General features: G+C 40.5%; 1 protein-coding gene across 1 annotated transcript in view; it reads right to left on the bottom strand.

The window, feature by feature from the left end:
- Window positions 1–8843: 8843 nt before the first annotated feature.
- Window positions 8844–26921, bottom strand: part of RFXAP (regulatory factor X associated protein) — a 34038-nt gene continuing 15960 nt past the window's right edge. The window contains exons 2-4 of the mRNA XM_047755810.1: window positions 13736–14511; window positions 12383–12490; window positions 8844–10509 (exon numbers count right to left, since the gene is read on the bottom strand). Coding sequence (XP_047611766.1) covers window positions 10399–10509; window positions 12383–12490; window positions 13736–14511 — 995 coding nt within the window. The 3' untranslated portion in view covers window positions 8844–10398. The remainder of the gene's footprint in view (window positions 10510–12382; window positions 12491–13735; window positions 14512–26921) is intronic.

The following is a 26921-nucleotide window of genomic DNA, read 5'->3' as shown; positions in this document are numbered from 1 at the left end:
GCTCTCTTTTGAAACTGTTTCCTTTTCTTCTGAGCAAGCAAGTTATGGACAAAGACTTCCTTGGATAAATGCTACTTTTCTTCTATGTCTCAAAGTTGGACTTTTCTCCTCTTGCTTCCCTATTTCCCAGTAATTCCCCATCTCCCCTTTTTCTTGGGAAAGGCATTAATATGGCGAAGCCTTCCTCATGTGAGTGCTGTTGCATGAAAGGGCATTAGGGACACATGTGTTTTGCCCCAGCGATCAAACATCGCTTTCTGGATCTCTCTCATCCGCTGGTAATCTCACCCCTTCACAGAATGCATTGGCACTGGTTGCTTATAAATGACATAAAGAATCTCCTTGGATTTTAATCATGCAGCTTTGGGAAACAAGGACAAAATATTCCAGTGAATCTGAATTATTTCTTCAAAAAATAAATGATTAAAGTGGTACATATGTATCCTCACCAATACCATCTCCTCAAAAGGCTTTATTAAGATACTGTGACACTCAAGAGAATTTAGAACTGATGAGAAGTTAATGCTTCAGTCATTGTCACATGGTCACATTTTAAATCAGCATGTTAAAATGTTTGCTGGCAAGAACTGCCAAACACTATAAGGCAGTATTTGATTTCACACTTCTAAATGTGCTCCTTTAGCATTCATTCCTTGAAGTAAAAAATCCAAAAAAAAATGTCAGAGCATTATTTTATAGAAAAATGAGCAGAGTGGACATGCCAAGCCATTAATCGCGTCGGTACCAGCAATGCCAGACATGTTTAAGGTGGCCATAGGCAAGGGTGGTGCAATGAGGAATGTGAACATCTGGCCTGCTCTCAAGACCCAGAACCTTTATTGTGTTGTTCAAGCCTGTTGTTTGTTTTTGTTTTTTATTAAAACATTAAGATGTGTAACTTTTTTTTTTGTTAGATATTCTTTTAATACTTGCCAGTGCTTTGGAACTGTAAAGATGTCACAATTGAAATACATTTGCTTTATGTTTTGTTTTTTTAGCACTCCGTATTAAGTCAAGCAAAGTTGAACAACCAGCAAGCATTTAGAACCTCCTTTTCAGTGTCTTCTAAGGCACTGAATGCCCCCATCACAGCGACAAAAGCATTTTATCACTATCACTTGCTAGACTTTAAGCGCCTGCTTAAATGACTTGGGATAGGTCCCAAATAATGGGTATATATAGTCAACAAATAAAGCAAAATACAACATGCATTCCAGATTTCATCTTTTTCTGTTAAGGAGTTAACAGCTATACTATGAGAAGATTAGGTGATCCTGGAATATGTTAAGTTTAAATTAATGTAAAACACACCACCAACAAAAAACCTATTTCTATTTAAGTGATGTTTTTTTTTTATCATTATAGCTAGCATTCAGTTATCCTTCAAATGCACACTTACACTGTTATCTGATTGTTTATAATAAAGAATACCATACCTGTATGTCTTTTGGCTCATTTTTCTTTACAAACCTCATGGAAGGATTCATTGCCTATGGATCCTTAAGATGATCTTAAACCATTCGATTTTGAAAATGGGATAGTTTTGAAATCCAACATTCTGTAGAGAAATTAGATAACGGTTCTGAATTAAATATCTTGAATAACTGGCATTAAATGTAGAACTTTGACGATGCTTTGCAGTAATGTTAAGAAGGATATGCATTGGAGTTCCTGCTGTGGTGCAGAGGGTTAAGAATCTGACTGCAGCAGCTCAGGTTGTAGAGGTACTGATTCAATCCCTGTCCCAGTGCTGAGGGTTAAAGGACGCAGCAGCAGCTATAGCTCAGATTCAGTCCCTGGCCTGGGAACTTCCATGTGTCATGGGGGTGGCCATTAAAAAAATGAAGAATAAGCATGTGCATAGAAGTTTTTTTCCCCTGGATACTAGCAAATACTTAAGTATTTGCAGTAAGTATATAGTATGGCAAATGGTATATTACATACAGTATATAGGAGAGAATGAACACTTTTATTACTGCAAGTTGCTATATATTAGAAAGTTGTAATGGAGGCTACTGAGGAGAAACTAAGATGAAGTCCGGGAGGAATGTGAACATATCTAAAAATGTAAATTCTCTATTCCCTCCGTTTAACTTTCCTTTCAGCCTATAAATGAAGGGGAGAAAATATGTAAAGATTTTGAAAAAACTTAAATTTCTTATTGATCAAAGTTTTCCTTTTTATTTATTTATTTTTTAAAGAAATGAAGCCCTTTATTCAGAGGAAATATTTTGTGGAGTTCCAAAGCGTGAGCAGATGAAGGACAGCGATTCTAGTTCAGACAGAGGTGGGGACTCTGAAACCTGCAGGGGAAGCCGTAAGTTTATGGAGAGCAGTGATTGTGTCTCGTTTGTCTTTGCGTCTCCCTAGGTTCCTGACCCTGTTCTTGCATCCAAAATTTGGTATTGGCACTTCAATCATTAACTAGTACAGATTTTTAAATTTATCATTGCATGGACATAAAATATTGTCTTTAAACATTGGGCGCATCTAAGAGAAGGAATGTTTTCAGCATCCTAGAAGCTTCCACATGTTCACTTATTAGGTGACTCTGATGCATCAGCTACTACTGGGCGGGTACCAAAGATGCCGATGACAAAGAGGCTCATCAGTCTGTGGAGGAAGATGAACAAGTGAACCAACAAAGGTCAGTTTGCTTTCAGCTGTGACAGGCTGCTAGGGGACCAAGTAATGACACCTCCATCAGGCCCAGGGTGGGCCCCCAGGAAAGCTTCTGGGCAGATCCACCTTCCCGCTCACTGGTTTCCTGAGCAAGTGTTCCAGATATTGCTAAACCAGCGCAGGTGCCTGATCTCTGTGTTCTCATCGTAATTTGTGTTCATCAGTTCCTGTACCATACTGTTTTATTTGGCAGCTTGTTAAGGGCAAGGATTGTATCTTTCTGTTTAGCATTTTCCAGCTACTGTTTGTTTAGAAAGGCATTTGGGATTCAGATTAAGAATGCAGAAAAGGTATTTGTCTCCAGTTCTCCCTTTTTAAATTCAGTAATTATTTAATTTCTTCTCTTCAAAATAAAAATCATTGTGAGCCTCCAGTTGCATGTCCAGTGCTCATGCTGCAGCCAGTGGGGATGAGGGAAGCATGCTTATTATGACTTTGATTGCAAATATTCAGCCGCATAGCAGTGGCAAGGAAAGGTAGCTTTGACAGTTAAACTGTTAAATTTGTTTTTATGCTAAGCAGCTAATTTATTTTCAGAATGTGAATTTGAGTAAAGACAAGAAGCACAGGAATTCCAGTGTAACACCAAGGTAACAAGGAGTGTAAAAAAGACAGCGATTGGGAAGTTTACCCTTCGTGGTCATTGATGGTTCCATTATTTGCATGTGTCTGATAAAAATATTAGGTACGGCCTCAGAATTTCTCCAGTAATCTGAACAATGATGTTAAATGGAGTAAATATAGTGAAAATTATATTCAGGTTTTTTTTTTAAGCCCCAAATTACTCACACCTGCACTATATTATTTGGAGATCATGCTTGCAAGTGACAGGCTAAATTCTCTTACCTCATCATTTAGAAAGAAAAAAACCTAAACATTCTAAAAATAACCCACTGATGTTTAATGAAGATGTCTGTGAAGAGAAGCTCAGGAGTAGGGGTCAGAAGACTTTTTCTGTCATGGGCCAGACAGTAAATATTTTCAGCTTTGCAGGCCATGTGGCCTTTCTTTCTTTCATTCTTTTTTTTTTTTTAATTTTATATAGACTTTTGGCGAAATCGCCTTTATTTTTTTATGATTTTTATTTTTTCCGTTATAGTTGATTTTGTCAATTTCTACTATACAGCAAAGTGACCCAGTCATATATATATATATATATATATATATTCTTTTTCTCACATTATTCTCCATCATGTTCCATCACAAGTGACTGGATATGGCCTTTCTGACTGTTGTAACTGCTCAACTCTGCGTTGCAGTACAAAAGCCGCCATGAACAATATGTAACTGGATGGGCATGGCTGTGTTCCAAGTGAAATATTATAAACTGAAATTTGAATTTTAGATAATTTTCACATGTCACAAGATGTTTCTTTTTCTTTTTTTTCCCCCAACCATTTAAAATTGTAAGTACTATTCTTAGCCTGTGGCAGTACAGAAACAAGCTGTGGGTTGGATTTGGCTTGGGGCCGGGTGTCCTAGTTTGCCAAGTCCTGCTCTGGAGGATGAGAGGCCATCTTGAATGTTCCGTCCATAGCCACACTCCCATCTGAATGCAGCCTCAGAGACACTCCAAGCCGGTCCACCAGAAGCCCTCAGCGAAGCTCAGCCAACCCTTAACATGGTAAGCAAAAAAAAAAAAAAAAGGTGATTGTAAGTCACTGTGCTTTGGGCTGGAGGGTTAGATGAATGTTGATGAAACTTGTCTTTGGCTCTGAGAAGCCTCAGGTGGAAGGAGCATCTCGGCCAAGTTCAGGCATGCCTGTTTGGAAGAAATTTCAATTAATGGTATGGTTGCTACTCTGGTTCTGAACAATATAGCCTGGCTCTGTTTGTCCTGCTGGTGCAAAAGCTGTTTAAGAGATCTCTGTTCAGAACATGTCCCTGTCCCAGACTACATGGGAAGCCTTGCCATTTGGGTTGCTAGAAGTAAAATAGTCAATTCCCACCTCCCATTATTAACACCAGAGACGAGCTATAACATTTTCCAGTGGGAAGACAGTGTAGGCGGTAAGGCTGCACTGGCCTCTGGGGACACTGCTGTTCTTGCCGATGCTGAGGTGGCAGTCACCACGGCAATCCCAGCCTCGGACCTTCATCTCGCGGCTGGAGGAGTCCAGGGCCTGGTGCTCGGCTGGTCAGAAAGAACCCAGCCCTCCTCTCCAAACTGAGTACCTGAGTTACTCTGTGCATCTCAGTTTTAAATCCTTATTGCCCTTCAGAGTGGGCGGTGCCTGGCCTGGGGACAGGGCTGTGGTCATTTTCCAGCTGCTAACAAAGCAGGGAGTGTTCATCAAAGTGAGTTCTTGGATGGACTTTATGCCCCATTTAAAGGTAGCAAATATCTGGGACTAGGAAGCAAAGGGCAGTTTTGATTGTTGTTGGCACTAAAGAGGTGAACAGGAAAATAGAAAGAGACACAGGAAGTGGAGTCAAATAGCATCTGGACATGAGAAGAGAGAAGGCTGCCTGGGTAAGGGAGGGAGGTTGGCTTTCCTTGGACAAGGGTCCACGCACGAGCACAAAAGGCAGGTGTCCAAGTCCTAAAGGCTAACGTTTTAGAAAGAAAAGCCAGCTCCGTAAGAGGGGCCTGGAAACGGTCTCTGAGCACAACGCTGCCTGAGTTTCCATACCAGCAGATAACTTTTGCTGAGCTTAGAAAAGTAGTAATTTCTCTAAGGCTCAAGTTCCCTCATTTTTTGAAAGGAAATAATGCTGTGTATAATAATTACTGTCACCCACCATCCCCGCAGATGACTCTAATCATGACGGTGAAGTATAGGTATGTGTATTTTAATGATACACTATCATAACAAAGAGATAATAAGTAGTAATAAAACTTTGTGCAAATATTTTTATGAGTATATCCTGTTGCTTATTAGATTTTCAAAGGCAGTGGTATAAAATCTTATTAGTGGATGGTTGTCTCCAAGGGGTGACACTATATGACGTAAGTTGAGACTATAAGAGTGGAAAACAAAATCTCACTAGTCATAACTTCTTTTCTGGTTGTTTTCCTTAACTCTCTTTGTTTTCCTGCTGCATATGCTCTAGACGCTTTTAAGCTCAAATTACAAATAGCTCGTGAAAATCAGAATCTGTGCTCAGTGAATGCATCTCCAGAAAGGCTGCATGCGTTTCTATATTACATAGGGTAAAGCTATGAAGAGAAAAGATTTTGCTGCAGTATACAGTACTATCGATGTGTTAGAATAACACAAATGATTCTTTGGAGGGTGGAGTAATATATGATAAGAATAATAGGGAAGGTAGCCCATGTCCTGATGAGAAGATGAGATAAACTCACCTAATTATTAAACACGTCAAGTATTTTCACTAAAATGTTTTAAAGTATTTGTTAACTTTAAACCCAATAAGAACAGTATTTTAAGCAGCCTTGTTTCTAGAAGGCAAAAATCTGCCAGACAAATGACAGGTCAGCCCATTTTCAAACGCAGGTCCTAATGTATGTGCCATTCGACAGCATCGGTTGTCATTATGACTCATTTTCACAGCTGAAGAAAGTTAGAAAGCGAGAGGGTGAGGATGCTAAGAATCCTAAAATTTCCATGTCAGTTTGGTCACACACAGGAAATCAGTACCAGGGGACAATATCCATATTAATTGTATTTTCTAATTCTAGACAAAGAAACAGGGAATTACAAATCAACAAGCACTTGAAAGATCCCACATTGAGAACTTTTAAACCTAGACTGGAAACCCAGACGCCGTAAAAGAAGTGTCAGGTATGTTGAAATATTCAAAAGTTGAAAGCTTGTATGGCCAAAGATGACATAAAAAGGTAAAGAGACCATTTTTAGAAGTGGAAAAAATGAACAAAAATGACATAAGGCTATTTTTTATAAGCGTCACCAGACTTTTGCACGTTGAGTAGGAAAAAAGGAGCCTAATGGAAAAACAGACAAAAGATATGACTAGGCAATTCGAAAGAGCCAGCAAGTATACGAAAAAGTGCTCAAACTTACCAGTAATCAGGGAAATGCTAATAAATGTAAAAATCAGCAATACATAGCTGTAAGAAAGGCAACTCTTAAAAAAAGAACAGTTAACTCCTATTGCTGCCAAAGATGCAAGGAAAAGAAATTTTCCCTGATGGACATTGGAAGTGGTAAAGGCTTTTGTGAGGAGAGTACTATAACAATACCTATGTAATGGAAACATGCATGTATATATATCCTTCTGTCCAGCCACCCCACTTATGAGAGTCCACCTCAAGCCTGTAGAACCACCAGTCAGCACTGCTACATAAGGGCGTCCACAAGGACGTTTACTGCAGCACACGTCATGACGGCAGAAAACCAGACATCCACAGTGGAGTGATTGAATGTGACTGTAGGTTCACAGAGATGCTCTGCAGCCACTGAAAGAGTGAATTCAGGCTACATAAGTGACTCAGGGGCCTTCTACACAGTACTGCTGTGTATAAAAGCAAGGTACTGACATGTATATAATATACCCACATCTTTACCCAACAACAGTTGTAAAATGTGAATCCATAGAAGATTATACAAACAAAAAAGAAGAATTCCTGCTGGGTTGTTGACATAAGTTACGTGGAAGACAAGGAGGGGAATCCACCAAAGGAGCAAAAGGGGGAACAGACTCCCCCCCCCCACTCCATTTATACAATGTGATTACGTTGCTATATTTCTATACAATTATATATGTGTGCATACAAAAAGTTTTTTTAAAAAATTTAGCCTTTGTTGACTGGCCTACTGGGTTCAAAAATGGGAACTTAAAAGTACTACTTTAGCAACAACATTCTACTATGGAAAGAACATTATTTTTGGAGACAGAAGATGAGATTCAAATCTTGGCTCTGCCTCTAATAGTAAGACCTGTTATTTATGTCACTTCTCTGTTTCTTTCCTCATCCCCAAAACAGGGACAGTAATATTTGTCATGCCTTGTTTTAAAGGAATTACCACATAGGAAAGTACTTTTTTTTTTTTTTGTCTTTTGTTGTTGTTGTTGCTATTTCTTGGGCCGCTCCCGCGGCATATGGAGGTTCCCAGGCTAAGGGTTGAATCGGAGCTGTAGCCACCGGCCTACGCCAGAGCCACAGCAACGCGGGATCCGAGCCGCGTCTGCAACCTCCATCACAGCCCACGGCAACGCAGGATCGTTAACCCACTGAGCGAGGGCAGGGACCGAACCCGCAACCTCATGGTTCCTAGTCGGATTCGTTAACCACTGCGCCACGACGGGAACTCCCAGGAAAGTACTTTTTAAGTGACATAATTAGGGTTGGTTTAAATGAAATTTGTCATTTCACAAACTCAAGGCCTAATACACAAAGCCTTTATTCTCATGGTCCAGTGCTCATGCTCCCACTGTCCAACGTAAGGTGCATGTTCAAACAGCACTGGCTTCATCACAATCAGGTACGTGGATCACACTGCCTCCTAGATTTAAGGCCAATAGCTGTGATCCTGAGCAAGCAGCTTAACCTCTGCAAGCCTACTTCTGTATCTATAAAATAATAATTGTTATGTATACATTATAGAATTGTTGTGAAAAGCAAATATGTATGCACAATTGTTTTGAAAATTACAAAGTGCTAGAAAATCGGTATCATTTGGTCATGCTGTTTTTAGATTATGCTCTATTCCTGCACCTCCAGTAGGGAAGTATACACTTGGGTCTCAGAATTGATGTTAAGAAATTTCAGGGGGGGAGTCTCACTGTAGTGAGTGCTACCTATATGGAAATAAAGATTCATTAGTAAAAACATATTTCTTCCTATAAACTGAAATCAAAAGCAAGAGTTATAAATATATGGAGGGATAAAAGTTTGTGGACACATTGCAAAAAACCTAACCCAAATAAGTAAAAATCTTTTTAAAAATTTAAACACACACACACACACACACACACAAATATATGCATTCAATCCCTTTTCTTTTTATTCAGCTCTCACTGGCCTATTTTTACTTTCCCTACTTTTCATATTCCATTTGAAAGAGGATAAAGTGGCTTTTTTCAATATAAATAACGTTAACTTACACTCTAGGGATTCAATAAAGCACCCAACACCATATGTAAGAAAACAAATGAACAGTTACTAACAAATGTAAATGAATTGCTCTGCATCCAGTGTGGAGCAACCAAAGAACAGAGTAAGTGAATCAGACAACTCAAAGGTCAACAACTGGACTTTAATGAATAATTTGGTAAAAGCGTTTTTGCATGTATATGTAGGTACAAAACATATAAAAAATGAACTTTTCTCCTTAAGTACTTCTTAGAACAGCCATGACTAAGTTTAACTTGATATATATTTCAGAGGTTAAAGCCCAAGAAACTAACAAATTTTGCACAGTTTAACTTGAGGCACATGCATTTATTGTCAACACTGGAAATACTTTCGTGACATTTGACTTGATACTCTTAGTGGTAACCTTTGCCTTTTAACAGTTTTCCTAGGAGAAAATACAAGGGGAAAAAATACCTACGCTGAGTACCTATCACTATTTGAACATTACTTAGGAACACGATCTTAAAATACCTCAATTTTGAAAAACACTGACAAAGTGTTAGTCTTATTCTTATTTTTAGGATCTGTTTTTGAAAAATAAATGAATATAAAAAAGTAATTTTGCCCTGACATTGGTGGGATGAGATACATTCACACTGTTCACAAATGTAACAACACATGGTAGGTCTGCTTTAAGACAGATCAACATGAAGTAGAGAAGCCGACCTTGGGAGCTGCACTCCTTCCAGGGTACTGAGTTAACCCCGCTCGGGTTTACCAGCACATCTCTGAAAAGAGACGATGCACATCCTAATGTCACAGATATTTAACAATGATCACTTTGCCTAAACATACAAAATTTGCTTACTTGTTTTTTTTTTTTTTTTTTTTTTTTTTTGCTTTTCAGGGCTGCACCTGTGGCATATGGGGTCAAATCAGAGCTGTAGCTGCCAGCCAAAGCCTCAGCAATGCTGGACTTGAGCCACGTCTGCGACCTACACCACAGCTCATGGCAGTGCTGGATCCTTAACCCACTGAGCAAGGCCAGGGATTGAACCCACATCCTCCTGGCTACTAGTCAGGTTTGTAACCCTCTGAGCCACAAAGGGAACTCCTGCTTACCTCTTTGACAACTCCAGTCTTAACTGCAAAGAAAAGGGTACTATGAGAACCCAATTCTAGGTGCCCCAACTGCATTTTATCATCACAGGTAGCTCTCAGTGTTTCTTAAGAGAAGCATTATTGGTGCTGAGTGTGAAATAATGCTTAGTTGTGGGGGACCACTCAATAAAACCCAGCAATTTTCAAGGTCACTGTGACAAGCAAAAACACACATTTCCAACTGCCCCTTGACGAGAACCACTGAGCTAGACGATTCAAGATTAGTATCTGTTAACTTCGTGACTTCCACAGAAAGCAACTGCTTCACTGCCTTCAGTAACAACGACTGAAGAGGAACACTTTGTTTAAAAAAACATTGCAATTAAATATTACTTTGGAAAGATAAGCTGATTTCTTCAAATCCATGGTGATCTGAAAGGGTTAGGTGCACAACGTGCAATACTTATTTGTCCCCAAATGCACACATACTTTCATAGGAAAATGACTGTTTACCTTCTACTGATATATCTTGCCCCCATTTATCTTTTGTATAAAAATATGTCCATCCAGTACAATAAAATAAAAAAATTCGTAGATCTTCCTGATAAATTCCCTCACATTGATGTTCCTGGAATCTGCTGTTGTCTTTGCTCCAAAACTTGCTGATTTAATAGTTGTTGCTGTTTCTGTAAAAACTGCACCACCTCTGGACTTCTTAGTAATGACTTAAAAAGGAAAAAGAAAAATACATTTATTAATAGTTTTATTCTTATGGGATCAGATTGTATTCATGCTATAAAATTACTGATATATATCCTTATATGGATACAATATGCTTACAAAAAATATCCCTGAATGAATTCACATGTGCATCAGATGCACTGCAATTAAACTGCCAACTAATAACAAAATTTGATGTCATACACCAAAATACTAAAACCTAAAAATTATGGGTGAAGCCTGATCTCACTGGTGACTCTGCACACAAAGGAAATGCTTTTATGATATTCCAGCATGTATACTCTTTATGAAACATAAGTGCAAAGAGCCCAGAATAGCACTAGCCCAGGATTACAGCAAGAAAGAAAAATGAAAAGGCACCCCCTGTGAACATGGCAGTTAAATGCCAGTTTAGAAACACAGACATGTAGGACTAGTACTGGAACTCAAGTTTGTTCCATTAGCTTACAAGTCTTTCTGGAGAAATTAAAAATTTTGTGTGTCTACGTGTATAGGTATGTGTGTGCATATATATATTAGTGAAAGTAATATTACATTACCAAAATTTCAGAAAAAAAAATACCTGTGCTAAAACAACCAATACAGTTTTATACACTTAGTGGTTTTAAATATAGTTATACTCATATAATAGATATAATGGACTATGGCTAATATGTTTTTAATAAAATACACATATACATTGATGAAGGAAGAAACCCTTGAACCTAATAAATTGAACAAGATAAACCAAATAAAGTGGAAATGCTATCATTAAATACTGATTTTAAAATTTCCTATTATAGCATAGTACTTTTTCTATTTATTAAATAGTTTTGTTTAAAATTTATTTGTAAAGACAGCCCAACTTCTATTAAGCAAATGGACAATAGTCTACTTAGCTGTTACGAGACTGATGAATACTGGGGTTTAAACTATTTTACCTTTTTTTTTTTGGTCTTTTTGCCTTCTAGGGCTGCACCTGAGACATATGGAGGTTCCCAGGCTAGGGGTCCAATCGGAGCTACAGCTGCCGGCCTACACCACAGATCACAGCAACACCGGATCCTTAACCCACCGAGCAAAGGCCAGGGATCCAACCCGCAACCTCATCATTCCTAGTCGGATTCGTTAACCACTGAGCGATGACGGGAACTCCTATTTTACTATTTGTGATAAATACATTTCTGGCAATACTCTTATGCTTATTAGCTTTATCCATATTTAGGATTTATTTCCTGCGAATGTCCTCACAGTAAGTTGGATTTCTGAGTAAAGGGAAGATCATTTTAAAGACCCCTGATACTAACTGCCCAACTGCTTTCTAAAGTGTTGTATTAAGATGTGACACCATCAGCAGTATGAGCGCCCCTTTTATGGAACCCTCACCATCACTGCGTGTTAGTATTTAAGTAAGTTTCACTTATTGTGCTATCTATTGGGTGATTTTCACAGATATTAAATATCTTTCCATATCATTTAATAAATGTATTTCTGCTTTTTTCTGCTTGTATTTTTTGCAGTGTATTGAAGCCAAAAGATTTTCCTCATCAATTTGTATGAATAGTTTTTATAATAAATGTGTCAACCATATTAACCATAGTCTTTCATATTGGTTGCAAATATTTTTCCTACCTGTTATTTTGAAGTTTGCATTTTTATTTTTACCACCATTTCTGACTCCAGTATTCATTTTTATGTAGTCAAATTCATAGTTTCTTTGTAATTTTGTCTTTATGAGATCCCAAAGTGTACTGGTAGAGGCACAATTCCATTCTGATGACCAGTTTAACAAGTTTTAAAATCTCAAAATCTAAATAGTTCCATTTATAACAAACAGCTTTTGTTAGATTTGGAACTACTTTACAAACAGATATTTACCAGTCTTTTTTGATTTAACACTTGCTCTAAAAGAGTAGGTCTTGCAGGTCGATCCCCAAAAGATCCTGTTCTTTGTTTAACAATGGAGAGTATGTTATCTGCACTTTCCTGGGATAAAAGATAAAAATGCAAATAGGATTAAATGTTGATATAATAATCCATGATTATAGGCGTTTCAAAGATGTAATGAACGGGTCTTTGCTTTTCTTCCTTGTTGCCCAGTCCCTGTGGGACCTTAGGTAAGTCCAAAGCCTTTCTAGGATATCTCGGCCTACAATGATCTATCCTCTCCACTACTAAAGCAGTACTGTCTAACTGGTCTTACTGTATCCTGACTGTTTCTACTTGTTATTTTCTTTACATTCAGTTCAACAAAGATAAAGACTTGCAGCTCTTGATTCCTCAGAACTGAAAAAGTGTCCCATTCTATAAGGTAAATGGCTGTTATCTGTTGCTTATAGCAATTAATTATCTTCCCAGAAAATCATGCAAATTATTTCAGAATAGGAAAATTATTAAGGTTCTTTTTGTGGGGGGTGGAGGAGACTAATTCAAAATCTATTTGCCTTTTATACATTTACCTCAAATGGCAGATGTAAATTCTGGGCAATTAAAAAAAAGAAAATAGCTATGTGTAAAACACGTCCTTCTTGGAAAAAAGTACAGTATCTCCTTTCTCTGTAAAGAGTTCTGAAGTGAGTAAGTACCTCTGGACTAAAGAGAAGGACAAACAACTACCCTCTTTCATTCTGTAATAAGTGAGATGCTCTTTTACTGAGAAGTGAGGTACCAAGAAGAAAATTCTGAGGGCCCTGAGGACAGAGTACTAAGCATAAAGTACTAAGAACAGAGTACTGAGAATAGGGTTAACTGAGAATGTAACATTAAGAACACTACAAGAGTACTTTTAATAGGGGTACTAAGAATAATATACTAAAAAAAAGGGTACTGGAAATAGAGTAGTGAAAACAGGAAGAGATCACCTTCTCCAAAATACTAATTTCATCTAGGTTCCTACATCTCTGTGCCTGCTCCTCTAGTGATGAATCAGATCATTTACTATCTGCTGTTTCGGCCCATATCCCAGATCTCTGAAGTGAGAGCTTTGCTGACGTGTGACATCATTTTCACCGAAATTTATTCATCTCTAACAAGGATGCACCAGAACTGTTCAGGCTTTGCACATGTTTGCATAAACTTTAATTGAGGGCAAACACTAACTCTCAACCCACAAGTCCAGCCACAGCAACCTGGCCTGCTTGGGAGCCGGTGGGCAGGCGCTGGAGAAGCAGTCTGTGGCAAGAGTGGCGTTTTTTTCGTCCACCTCCCACTCCCACAGATCCCAACTGATACCTCCAGTTTGACGTGTCCTGCGCTGCCAGCCGGGGCGGCCCCACCGCAGTTCAGGGCCTGGTCACTTTTCTTCTTTTTGTACTTGTCCTTGTACATCTTGTTGCGGTGCTTCTTGCACATCCAGGGCTTGCGCTGCTTGGCCACCTGGCTCGTGGTCTCACTGCAGCCCTCATAGGTGCAGGTCTTGCTCATGCTGGTCCCGCCGCTGCCCCGTCTCCGGGCTCCCCCGCTGCCGCCCTCGCCCCCCGAGTGTGTCTCCTCGTCTTCCAGATCCTCCAAGCTAGCCGTGCTCTCGCCTCCCCCTGGGGGGTCCGAAGTGTCCAGCAGGTCGGTTTCGTCCTCCCCCGCCTCGTCCTCGCCATCCCCCGCCACTTCACACAGGTAGCCAACAGGCTTGCCCGTCCCGGCGCTGCCCCCCAGTGCCGGAGCCTGCCTCAGGACGCCCTCTGCCGCAGCCTCGTCCTGCCCTCCACAGGGGCGCATCACCAGCAGGGTGAACTGAGAGGCCGCAGCCGGGACCGGGGCGGCAGCCAGGGCCTGGCCAGGGGCAGAGGCTGGGGCCCCGGGGCGGAGCGCGCCGCTGGCGGCGCCCGGCCCCGCGCCCTCGGCGACAGCCTGCACCTCCGTGCTGCTGAGACCTGGTGGGGGTCCACGACCCCAGCCTTTCTGCACCTGCTGGGCCCAACTGCACTGAGTAAACCACCGACCCCGGCCCGCCGAGGGGAAGAGGGGGCGGATCCGCGACAGCACCTCGACTGCGCCTGCGCAGCTGCAGCCTGCGCGTGAGCGTCCCTACGCTTCGTGCCTTTCTGGGCACCCGGCGTCTCTGAGGGGCGGGGCTAAGCCTCCGCCGGAGGGGCGGAGTGCGCATGTGCGGTTGGCCGTGGCGGGAGATGCGACGCTCGGCGCCCGGGTGGCTGAGTGCATCTGAGCTCCTGCGGGGCTGCGTGGGGCACCGCGTTGTGACCTACTCTGTCTGAAACGTTTCAAAGCACTTTGTAATGGAGCTCTAAGATGTAAATTCAGATTGTGTCTGAGCCATCTTTTGACTTGTGGCGTCGGGACGCTCTTTATAATATTTCGCCCCAAAGTGCCTGAAATGGGAGGTGTGAAGCTGGGATGTGATGGTGTCGCAACCGGACAGTACTAGTTAGCAATGAAGGCAGAGGCGGCCGGTTTGGAAATGGTACAGTGGAGAAGGAGTGGACCGGACCCCGGGGCCAAGGTGTATTTGTGTTGAGAACTAGATGCCTTCCTCTTGAAACATTTTCCGCTCTGGGAAACTTATTTGCTGATTTTTGATACTTGGCCTTTGCTAGCACCTCTGAGGTAAGTCTTAAATAACACTTTAATTAGCTAAATGAAAAGGAACATTGACGCTAAAAAAAAAACCCCAAAAACAAAACCAATGATCTATCATTTCTACCGGTGGTCGCACAGTTGCTGGTTGCTGAATCTTGACTTAGCCAGATCTCAGGAGGGATCGGATCCTGCCCATGTCCTGAATCAAACTGTCCGGTAGCTGTGCTCGTTCCTTTTATTTCTTCCTTCTCGTCTACTCAGAGCTCCCATTATGCCTGTTGGAAAGGAAAGCCATGGTTCTCCAACAAATGATAAATCCGTTCACATTAGTGTTTGGGTGGGTCACCAGCTACATTTTAAGGAGGGGAAGGGAGAGGGTTTGGAATTAGACCGACCTGAGTGGCACTGTGTAACCAGGGCTCTTCAGTGATGCCCTCTCTGGGCTGCCGTCTTCTCTGGTAAAACAGGCAGCCTGTTGTGTGCTGGAGCCAGGTGATAAGAGCCTGCTGTTAAAATGTCACGATTTTAATTGAAAATTAAATTACATAAATTTACAATTGAATTAAGTTCAAGGCAAAGGTTAAGGAGTTTCCGTTGTGGCTAAGTGGGTCAAGAACCTGACAAAAGAGTCCGTGAGGATGTGGGTTCCATCCACGGCCTTGCTTAGTGAGTTAAAGATCTGGGTGGTGTAGGTGGAAGAGGAGGCTCCAATCCCGTGTTGCTGGTGGTTGTGGCCTAGGCCAGCAGTTGCAGCTCAGGTAGCTCTGATTGGATCCCTGGCCCGGGAACTTACAAATGCCACAGGTGCTGCTGTAAGGAAGACAAAGAAAAGAAAAAAAGGTTAAAAAACTCAGAACTCATCTCTTTCTAATTGTTTTACTCTTAGCTATGATGATAAGATTGTCTCTTGTATTTGCATGTGAACTATTTAAGTGGTGTTGGGAAGGATTGTATCTCTTCCCAACTCTGCATCCAGTGGTGTCATGCTGGTAGTTTGAAACCAGCTATGGTGGGAGTGTTTACACCATGGAAATCATCAAAGCAGGACTTGAATTATTGTTGGTTGTTTCCAAACTTAAGAAAGTGGTAGTAAAACTGATAAGATTAAACTTAAAATGTTTCGTGTCTGTGGCTCTCACATTGTCATCCCCCCCCCCCATTGAGGAAATATTATTTCATCTTTTGACAACCATCATGATTGCAGCAAAGAAGTTGCTTACATGATTAAGAACAAGTGAAGTGCTGACATCTTCATTGTTTAACTTTTGGTTTAATGTAAACAAAAACATCAGCCAACATTCACCTCAGAACCACACTCTTGGTCAATAATATGAGCAACTTCTTTGCTTGTATTAGAAATCAAGCATTTATTTATTGTCAATTTGTGAAACATTGATTAGATAATTATAAAAACTGGTATGGATTTTGCAGGAAGTGGCAAGTCACACTGAAGTTTTGGGTGTATGGAATTTATGATAAAAGGACTTGTGTCTTGTATCATTATTTGTAAATTGTGTGCTAAACATTCAGTTAACTGTTTTTTTTTTTTTTTAAATTTACCAGCATGTTACTGAGGGCAGAACTATTTAATGCTAGTACAAATTCCTGTTATAGTATTCAATAAATACAGCAGGTTGGATTTTTTTAAACTTTTATCAAGGTATAATTTACATGCTATAAAAACTATAGTGTACAATTTGGTGACTTTTAGTAAATTTATGGAGTTCTGCAACCATAACCACACTCCAGTTTTAGAACAGTTTCAACGCTATGTCAGATCCTTCCTGTCCATTCTCAACCTCTGATTTGTTTCCCAGCCCCAGGAAGCCAACTAATCTACTGCACTCTTGTCTTTTGTGGGCATTTTATATAGATGTAATCATGTAATAAGACATGGCCTTTTGGACCTGGCTTCCTAAACTTAACATAATGTTTTTAAGATTCATCTACTTTGTTGATGGTGTCAGTAGTTTGTCTCTTTATTGCAGAATGTTGTTTCATTGTATTGTTTATCTGCTCACGGTTGGTAGACTTTAGGATTTTTTCCAGCAATGCTCCGTAATGGCAACAGGTGTTATTTTATTTTATTTTATTTATTTTTTGTTGTTGTTTTTTTGCCATTTCTTGGGCCACTCCCGCAGCATATGGAGGTTCCCAGGCTAGGGGTCGAATCGGAGCTGTAGCCACCGGCCTACGCCAGAGCCACAGCAACGCGGGATCCGAGCCGCGTCTGCAACCTACACCACAGCTCACGGCAACGCTGGATCCTTAACCCACTGAGCAAGCCCAGGGATCGAACCCGCAACCTCATGGTCCTTAGTTGGATTTGTTAACCACTGCACCACGACGGGAACTCCAATAGGTGTTATTATCTGGGGCTTAGCACATAATGATCTCTCAAAATATTTTCCGAAGGAATATATTACTAAATGAATGCGTTGGGGTGAAAGAAGGAGCTTCAGTGGACACAGACCTAGGCCTCATTATCCCTCATAGTCAGTGTGACTGATCTGGTGGGGACCAGGAGTCTCTGGACCTAGGTTTCTCAGCCAAGAAATGATTGAATTGGTCTAAATGATCTGTAAGCTCTCCCCTAACTTTGGAATATATTATGCTGTAAAGGTCGTAGGCCCTGAGCTTAGGCCCATGCCTTGGGATTCTGATTCCGTTGCCTGGTGTAGAGCTGGACATACATATTTTTACAAGGCTCTTTAGGTAACTCTAATATGTAGCCAGGGTGGAGAACCATTCCCTTATCTGCTATAGCTAAAATGTAATTTTGTGGATTTATATATATAAACAGATATCCTAGTTCTGGGATTCAGTAACCTGATGTATTTGACACCAACTAATAAGATTTTCATATATGGCATTTTTTAAATGGTGGAAACTCAGATTATAGTCAAAGCAAAAATTTAGCATTATTTCTGTGGTCAATAATTCATGTAGAGTGTATCCATTTAAATCTTCTCTGAAGACTTACTACTACAGACAAGGCGTTGTGTAAATTCTAGATGGGCTTTTTCATTTCCTCCATTTATTTCTTTACTGTTCTCTCTAACCATGCACATTCCTTCTCCTGTGGGTTTTTGTTGTTGTTGTTTTTCATTTTTAAAAGTTGTATTGGAGTATAGTTGATTTACAATGTTAAGTTCCGCTGTACAAGAAACTGATTCAGTTGTATGTATATGCACATCCTTCTCCTTTATTTTTGAAAACGATGCTTATCTGTTATCAAAAGAGTCCTTTTATAAATGGGAAACAGTGAGACAAAGCTGTGCTTGTTTTTCTTTCATGGTGTTTGGTTTATATGGGCTTTTTGGTTGCCCGCTAAAGGGGACTTAGGCTCTGGGGAGAAGACATTGCCTTTTAGGAAGATCTACTCTGAGATGTAAGCAGACAGTAGTGAATATGAGGATTCTAAGAGGAAAGCTGAGCATATGAAGCTGCATTGTAGACATAGCTAGAACAAATTAAACTGGGAACAGGGACTTTCTGCCTAAAAATAATGGACTCCAGATGGAGGTAGACATGACCAAAAAAAAAGAAAAAAAGTTTGAAGTGCAGTATTCAGAAGGCTCCCAGGAGATCTGAGCATTAGAGGATGATATTGCAGAGACTAAAGTGATTGAAGAGCAATTACAGAAATATGTCAGGGGGCTGAGAGCAAAGAAATGATGATTGGAAAGAGTACAACATGTCATAATCATCACTCTAGAAGGCAGAGCAGTGCTGAATCAAGCCATTAAGAAATGCCTTCACGGAAAGTACTGCTGAAAAGAAGAGTCTCCTGGAATCCATCCAGCCCTAAGAGGAACTGGTCCTGCAACACCCCAGGCAAAAGGATGGACACTGACCATGCCATCCATGGACCGGTTTCTGTCTGAATACAATCCACATAATCCTGTGAAGTATGGGATACCCCTTTATCCTGTGGACCAAAGAATCTGCCTTCAAATTTATATGTTGTGAAAAGTATAGAATTGAAAACCAAATTTTCATTCTTTTGAAAATTTGTGTACGGTTACCCTTCAAGCTAAGCAAATGTCACAGCCCCCAACAGGGAGCAAGGCAGAGATGACAGAGACAAATAGTCAACAGCTTGTTTTGGGGTGACGAATTTGGGAAACTACTTTTAAGTATTTTCTAGCAATTGCTGATGATCCTGGTTATCTGAGAGTATAGTTAAGATGTTGCTTATTTTGTACTCTTTTCTTCTTTGTATGCTGGTCTTTTTCTTTTTTCTTATGGTCATACCACACTCCGGGCATATGGAATTTCCCAGATCAGGGATTGAATTCGAGTTGCAGCTGTGACCTTTGCTGTAGCTGTGGCAACAGCAGATCCTTTAAACCCACTGTGCCAGGCCAGGGATTGAACCCATGCTTCTGTATCAACCCAAGCCACTGCAGTCAGATTCTTAATCCATTGTACCACAGCAGGAACTCCATATGCTAGTCTTTTAGAATTACTTTGAGCAAAACATCAGTCCCCTCATTAGCTGTGTGGTTTGAGGACCAAGCCAATGAATGACTGGTGGCTGTCCCCTGCAGCCTTTGGTGTTTGTCCTCTCAAAGCATATTTTGGCACTCCTGAGCCTCACTGCTGTGATGGCTGAGCCCATGAACCACCTATTTTGCATGGGAGTGGCTCTAAGGTTTGGATAGGGTTGCTCATGTGGCCAGAGTCTGCATTGCCCAAAGAGCCTTGACAGGCCTTAAGATGCTCTTTGATGTCCAGTAACTCATTACATGTGCCCATCTTACTGGCTGATTTTGTTCTTTAAAGTGCTCAGAATGCAATAAACGGAAGACAGCAGTCCATTTTTTCTGGAACAAAATCTCTAGTGCTTTATGGACACTTTATAAGTCAGTATGCTTAATTCACCTCTAAAGATTTAGTGTACAAAGCTTCTAAGTACTACTTTTTGTTAAATCATGGAACAGAACTTCTGTGCCTAGTGACAAAGGTTTGACCTGCTTCTCTACATGAGGTTATTTTAGCTTTGCTATTGAAGCCTGGTTGACATTTAGGATTTCACATTGGCCAGGTTCAGAGTCTGCTCATTCTATAGGACTGTTTACTTGCCTGTGTGGGGTTAACTTTAGCTTCTGTCTCATGAGGGCCATCTAGACCCATTGTAATGCAGCCCCAGGGAAGACGACTTTCTTAAAATCATGTCGAAGCAATCAAGGAGTCATACAGATAAAGTTTTAAAAAACAAGGAGGATTGTCGTTAAAATGCTTTTACAAATAAGGTTAAAAAAAAAGAAAAGAGCTAGGTTTCACACATCTGTATCATGTATACTCACCACTGCTTTCTGTGAATTATTGTTTTACAATTCCAGACAAGAAAAAGAATATACTAATTTCACAGCTATATCCTCTGGAAGAACAATAAAAATCCTTTGGGGAAGTTCCCGTCGTGGCGCAGTGGTTAACGAATCTGACTAGGAACCATGAGGTTGCAGGTTCGATCCCTGGCCTTGTTCAGTGGGTTAAAGATCCAGTGTTGCTCTGAGCTGTGGTGTAGGTTGCAGAAGCGGCTCGGATCCCGCGTTGCTGTGGCTCTGGCGTAGGCCGGTGGCTACAGCTCAGATTCGACCCCTAGCCTGGGAACCTCCATATGCCACGGGAGCGGCCCAAGAAATAGCAAAAAGACAAAAAAAAAAAAAAAGAAATCCTTTGGGGTTGAGAATATAACTTTAAGTGCTGCTGAAATTCAGCGGAAGGATTAAGTCAGTGTACCAGGTTTATTAGCCAAGTATCAGTAAGAGAAGCATTTAATTTTTCCAAAAGGAAAAAGAAGAGGGGGAAGTAATTATCAAGCAGTTTCTAGCTGGGCAGTAACTCCAAGGTGGTGTTTAATGTTTTATACTATATACATTTGTTCATCTCTATTTTCTCAATATGTAAAAAGCTATCTTGGATTTTTCTTTTCTTTAACAAAGTAACTAAATATTAAAAATTGAATAATGGGGAGTTCCCGTCGTGGCGCAGTGGTTAACGAATCCGACTAGGAACCATGAGGTTGCGGGTTTGGTCCCTGCCCTTGCTCAGTGGGTTAACGATCCGGCGTTGCCGTGAGCTGTGGTGTAGGTTGCAGACGCGGCTCGGATCCCGCGTTGCTGTGGCTCTGGCGTAGGCAGGTGGCTACAGCTCCGATTCAACCCCTAGCCTGGGAACCTCCATATGCCGTGGGAGCAGCCCAAGAAATAGCAACAACAACAACAACAAAAGACAAAAAGACAAAAAAAAATAAATAAATAAAATAAATAAAATAAAAAAAATTAAAAAAAAATTGAATAATGGTAAAACTTTTTCCATTTCAGTAGTCTTTTAGTAGTAATTTGGGATGAATAAATGTATACTAATGGTATGCCAATATGACAAAGGGTCAAGCTGGAAAATGGCAAGCCTTCTGGGTCAGCCTCCTGTCCACCCACTCCCTTCTGAGGGCCAGATGTCAGGTTCAGGGAGAGAGCTAACCAAGGCCCTTGGGCTATGGGGCTTTAAACTGCAATCATAGAGCGAGGACCTAAAATCTAACAGTAGTGTGACTCAGAAGAACTTTTACTCCAACCCTAATATGCCAGCTCAGCTAGGGAAGCAACAGCTCCTTCCCAGGTGAGATCAGAGGCCAGGATCCAATCCTTGTGACTGACCAGGGTTTATTCCTTATGCAGTTGGCTGAAATAGGTGTTCTGTGGAGCTCTGCCTGCAAGGGATCCACCTTGGACAAGTTATCTCTTACCTCTTAGGTATCATTTGCTTGTTTAATTGAGCTTAATGTAGATTAGCAATATTGGAAGAAACAAGTCCATATTTCCCTTTTCTAGATTTACACTATGCTGCTGAGCTGATGTATTGAGTAAAGTTTGTTCTGATGGTTAAATAAGATAAAAGAATAATTTATATTTTGCTTTGGATAGAAAATGTATTTGTATATCTGATATTCTGAGGATACCTAACATTTCAAATAAAAGCATAAAGTTGTAATTGGGTGAACATTTGATAAAATCCTAGATGATTTGTCAGAGATGGGGACTGTAAGTTTTAAGATGTATTCAACTAATCATTCTTTTTTTTTTTTTTTTTTGTCTTTTTGCTATTTCTTTGGGCCGCTCCCGTGGCATATGGAGGTTCCCAGGCTAGGGGTCTAATCGGAGCTGTAGCCACCGGACCACACCAGAGCCACAGCAACACGGGATCCGAGCCGCGTCTGCAACGTACACCACAGCCCACAGCAACGCCGGATCGTTAACCCACCGAGCAAGGGCAGGGACCGAACCCGCAACCTCATGGTTCCTAGTCGGATTCGTTAACCACTGCGCCACGACGGGAACTCCTAATCATTCTTTTTAAAAAAAACCTTATTGAGATATAAGGTTACATATCATAAACTTCACATCATAAGTTCACCCACTTAAGGTATACAGTTCAATTTTTTTATTGAACTATAGCTGACTTCCAATATTATGTTAGTTTCAGTTGTACAGCAAAGTGATCGTTATATTTTTTCAGATTATTTTTCACTATAGATTATTACAAGATGTTGAACATATTTCCCTGTGCTATACAGTAAATCCTATTGCTTATTTATTGTATGTATACTGTTTTTTTGGTTGGTTTTTTGTTTTTTGTCTTTTTGCCATTTCTTGGGCCACTCCCGCAGCATATGGAAGGTTCCCAGGCTAGGGGTCTAATCAGAGCTGTAGCCGCCAGCCTACGCCAGAGCCACAGCAATGCAGGATCTGAGCTGTGTCTTCGACCTACACCGTAGCTCACGGCAACGCCGGATCGTTAACCCACTGAGCAAGGGCAGGGATCGAACCCACGACCTCATGGTTCCTAGTCGGATTCGTTAACCACTGCGCCACGACGGGAACTCCCCTGTACTGGTTTTTTTTTACAATTCAGTGTTTTAAAATATATTTATGGTGTTATGCAACCCTTACCATTACCTAATTTTAGAACAGATTCAACTCAAAGAAATTTTATGCCTATTAGCAGTTGTCCCTCATTCTCTCTTCCTTCTTTCCTCTCCCAGCGCTTGACAACCACTTGTCTACTTTCTGTCTCTATTGGTTTGCATTTTTTGGACATTTCACTAAATAGTATCATACAATATGTATGTGGTCTTTTCTGATTGATTTTTTCACTTATTATATCAGTCATTCATTCTTTCTATAAACATTTATTGAGCTTCATTGTACACAGTGCTATACACCCTGGAAATATCAAGATAAATAAAACACTTTTCCTTCAGATAGCTTCAAGTAGTGGCCCTTGACCCCGTTTATTAGTCAGTGTTCTCCAGAGAAACAGAACAATATATATAGTGTGAACCAAAAAGAACAAAGAGTGTCACTTCTTATCCAGTTGTACAAGGGTTAAGTTGCAACCTACTGCAGTTGCCTAGGACAGTGCCCCTTGAGAGGATTCAGGATGAAAAACTGGATGAGGTGCCCTGTGCTTTGTATAAACAGGCCCTTAGATAGACATCTATCTCAGGAAGAATTCCAATGACCCTAGATTCTTGCATCTTCTCATACCTAGAAAGCACTAAAATCATTACCTTGTGATATCTGTTCTTTGTGATTAGCAATCATTTTTACAAAATGTGCTTGACTACATGTATTTCCTGGTCAAAAAATTTGTATATATCCCGGCTCCTCCCTTACCTCTGGGGAGCAGTTCTCAGAGCTGTTTCCTGGATTAGAGTCCTCAGAAAGACCCTGAATAAAAAAACTCAGCAATCTTCATGCTGTGCATTTTCTTTAAGTCAACAATAGATGTATATAAGAGAGGATTTATTATAGAAATTAGCTCCACGGTTATGGAGGCCAAGTCCCATAGTCACCTGTGAACTGGAGACCCGGGAGAGCTGGTGGTATGATTCAGTCCAAGCCCAGAGGCCTGAGAACCAGGAGAGCTGGTGCCCTAGAGCAGAAGATGGATATCCCAGCTTAAGCATAAGGAGAAAATTCATTCTCTCTTGGCCTTTTTGTTCTATTCAGGCCCTCGATAGATGCCATGATGCCCACTCACATCAGTGAGAGCAATCTTTTTTACTCAGTCAATTGATTTAAATGCTGATCTCTTCTAGAAATATCCTCAAGGACACACCCAGAGATACTGTTTCACTAGCTCTCTGGGCATCTCTTAGCCCAGTCAAGTTGATACGTAAAGTTAGCCATCACACTCTAAGATCCAGAAGTCCCTCTTATTTTATCAAGTATTTTATAAAATTCCTTATCTATCCCAAAATGAAACTCACATTTAATATAATGTACTTATGCACATAATTTAAAAATCAAGAGAGCTCCCTGGTGGCTCAGTGGGCTAAGGACCTGGTGTTTGGGTTCAATCCCTGGCTTGGGAACGGCACATGCTTCTGTTGCAGCTAAAAAAAAAAAAAATCAACATTGTACATTGTACTTGGGCTGGGGGCAAGTAGGAATAGGGAATTGTTTCAAAGGTAGAGAAGAGTTTCAGTTTTGCAATATGGAAATATTCTGGAAATTTGTTGGTGTGAATATATACTTAACACTACTAAACTATACATTGAAAAATGTTTAAGATGAAAAATTTTATGTGTATTTTGCCAAATTAAAAAAATCATTGCCCTAAATGTAACATATAGGAGACATTAAAAGAACATTACTTATAATAATATAATGTGTATCCAAAAGGTTAATTTTTAGGCACAGTTAGGCTGGAAAATATAATGATGTACCCAGATGTCTTCATTTACTAAAATGAACGAGAAAGTTGGAAGTCTTGACTGTAAGTAAGGGGTATAGGACAAGGAAGAAGCAGAGGCATGGGAGGACATGAGAACAGAAATAATTTAAGACAAACCAGATCATTGGTAAATGCTACTAAGGAAGGAGAGGAGTTTCTGCTGTGGTGTGAGAGGGGAAGAATCTGGCATAGTCTCTGCAGCGGTTTGGGTTGCTGCTGAGATGTGGGTTTGGTCCCTGGCCAAGCACAGTGGGTTAAGGGTCCCTCATTGCCGCATATGTGTGGCATAGGTCACAGTTGCGGCTCAGATTCAGTCCCTGGCCTGGGAACTTCCATATGTTGCTGGTGTGGAAAGAAAGTATGAGAGGGAAAAAGAAAAAGGAAGAAAGAAAAGGGAGGGAGAAAGGAAGAAACAACTGAGGTAGGAAAAACACGCGAAGACAAATTATATGCTGTCAAAGGGAGAAAATGATGAAGACTGAGTTGGGCATTAATGAAGGGCAAAATAATTTTCTGTATTATGCCTGGAATACTGATAAGAGTATCTCTGGTAACGTTTCGTCTCTCTAAAAATTCTACAATTGGAGTTCCTGTCATGGCACAGCGGAAACAAATCCCACTAGGAACCATGAGGTTGTGGGTTCAATCCCCGACCTTGCTCAGTGGGTTAAGGATCCACGCAGTGCGTTAAGGATCTGGTATTGCCGTGAGCCGTGGTGTAGGTGGCAGACATGGCTCAGATCGGGCATGGCTGTGGCTGTGGTGTAGGCTGGCAGCTGTAGCTGTTATTAGACCCCTAGCCTGGAAACCTCCATATGCCATGGGTGCGGCCCTCAAAAGCAAAAAAAAAAAAAAAAAAAACGACAAAAAATCCTACAATTTATTGGGTGCTGCATCTAGACTCTAGAATTTTTTTTTTATGATTTTTTTTTCATTATAGGTGGTTTATAGTGTTCTGTCAATTTTCCACTGTACAGCATGGTGACCTAGTTACACATACATGTATATATTCTTTTTTGTCGCATTATCATGCTCCATCATAAGTGACTATATATAGTTCCCAGTGCTACACAGCAGGATCTCATTGCGTATCCATTCCAGAGGCAATAGTCTACGTCTGTTAACCCCAAGTTCCCAATCCATCCCACTCCCTTCCCCTCCCCCTTGGCAACCACGAGTCTATTTTCCAATAGACTCTAGAATTTAAAAGCATGTGAAAGACCTTCCTCTAATAAACAGCAATGAATAATGAGTAGACTGGAAAAAGAAACATATGGAGAGATTGTGTTAAACCTCTGGGGACTCTAAGTATCAGAATTAAATAGAAAAAAAACAAGTAACCAAAAAATAGTTTTATAATATAAGCTTTGTAACATAAATATCATCGTACTTAGAATTTTTAAAAATATATTACAATATGAAATATTTGAAAACAATGTCTTTCATTACAATTCCATGACATGTCTGTGTCCTGTGCCTATGTTTTAATACTTTGTATTAAGTCTGTTAAGTTTAAAATGTCCTGTAGACATTTACAGTAAGCACACTGACAGAAACCATTCTCAACTCGTAGGCAGTAGGAAATGCTGCCATAACATAGCTTCTTTTCAAACAAGTGGGTATAAAAGTCTTAGCTGAATCCCAAGCCTCTTTAATTAGACTGTTTAAATCATGCTTTACTCTCAAAGCCCTTTCAAAGCTCCATTAATTTTTCTTGAAAATGTTGTATAACATGTTCCATATCTGCTTAAAACCATCTGATCTGGTGTTGTAAAATGTTAACTGACCTTTAAATATAATCATCCACATGAGAGCAAATTTTTTTTTTTTTTTTTTGCCAAACCTGTGTCATATGGAAGTTCCCAGGCTAGGGATAGAATCAGAGCTGTAGTGTCAACCTACACCACAGGTGCAGCAGCGCCAGATCCCAGCCTCCTCTGTGACCTACACCACAGCTCACGGCAACGGCGGATCCTTAACCCACTGAGTGAAATCAGGGATTGAACCTGCGTACTCATGGATGCTAGTCAGATTCTAGCATCTACGAGCCTCGATGGGAACTCCCGAGAGCAATCTGTTTCTGAGTCAGTATCCTTTCACCTATCATGTTAAATAGATTATGCTGCAAAGCTGTAAA

This window comes from Phacochoerus africanus, chromosome 13 (assembly GCF_016906955.1).
Source record: "Phacochoerus africanus isolate WHEZ1 chromosome 13, ROS_Pafr_v1, whole genome shotgun sequence".
NCBI classification, from domain to species: Eukaryota; Metazoa; Chordata; class Mammalia; order Artiodactyla; family Suidae; genus Phacochoerus; species Phacochoerus africanus.
Note: the sequence above shows the minus strand (reverse complement) of the source record. Positions and strands in the feature narration are given on the sequence as shown.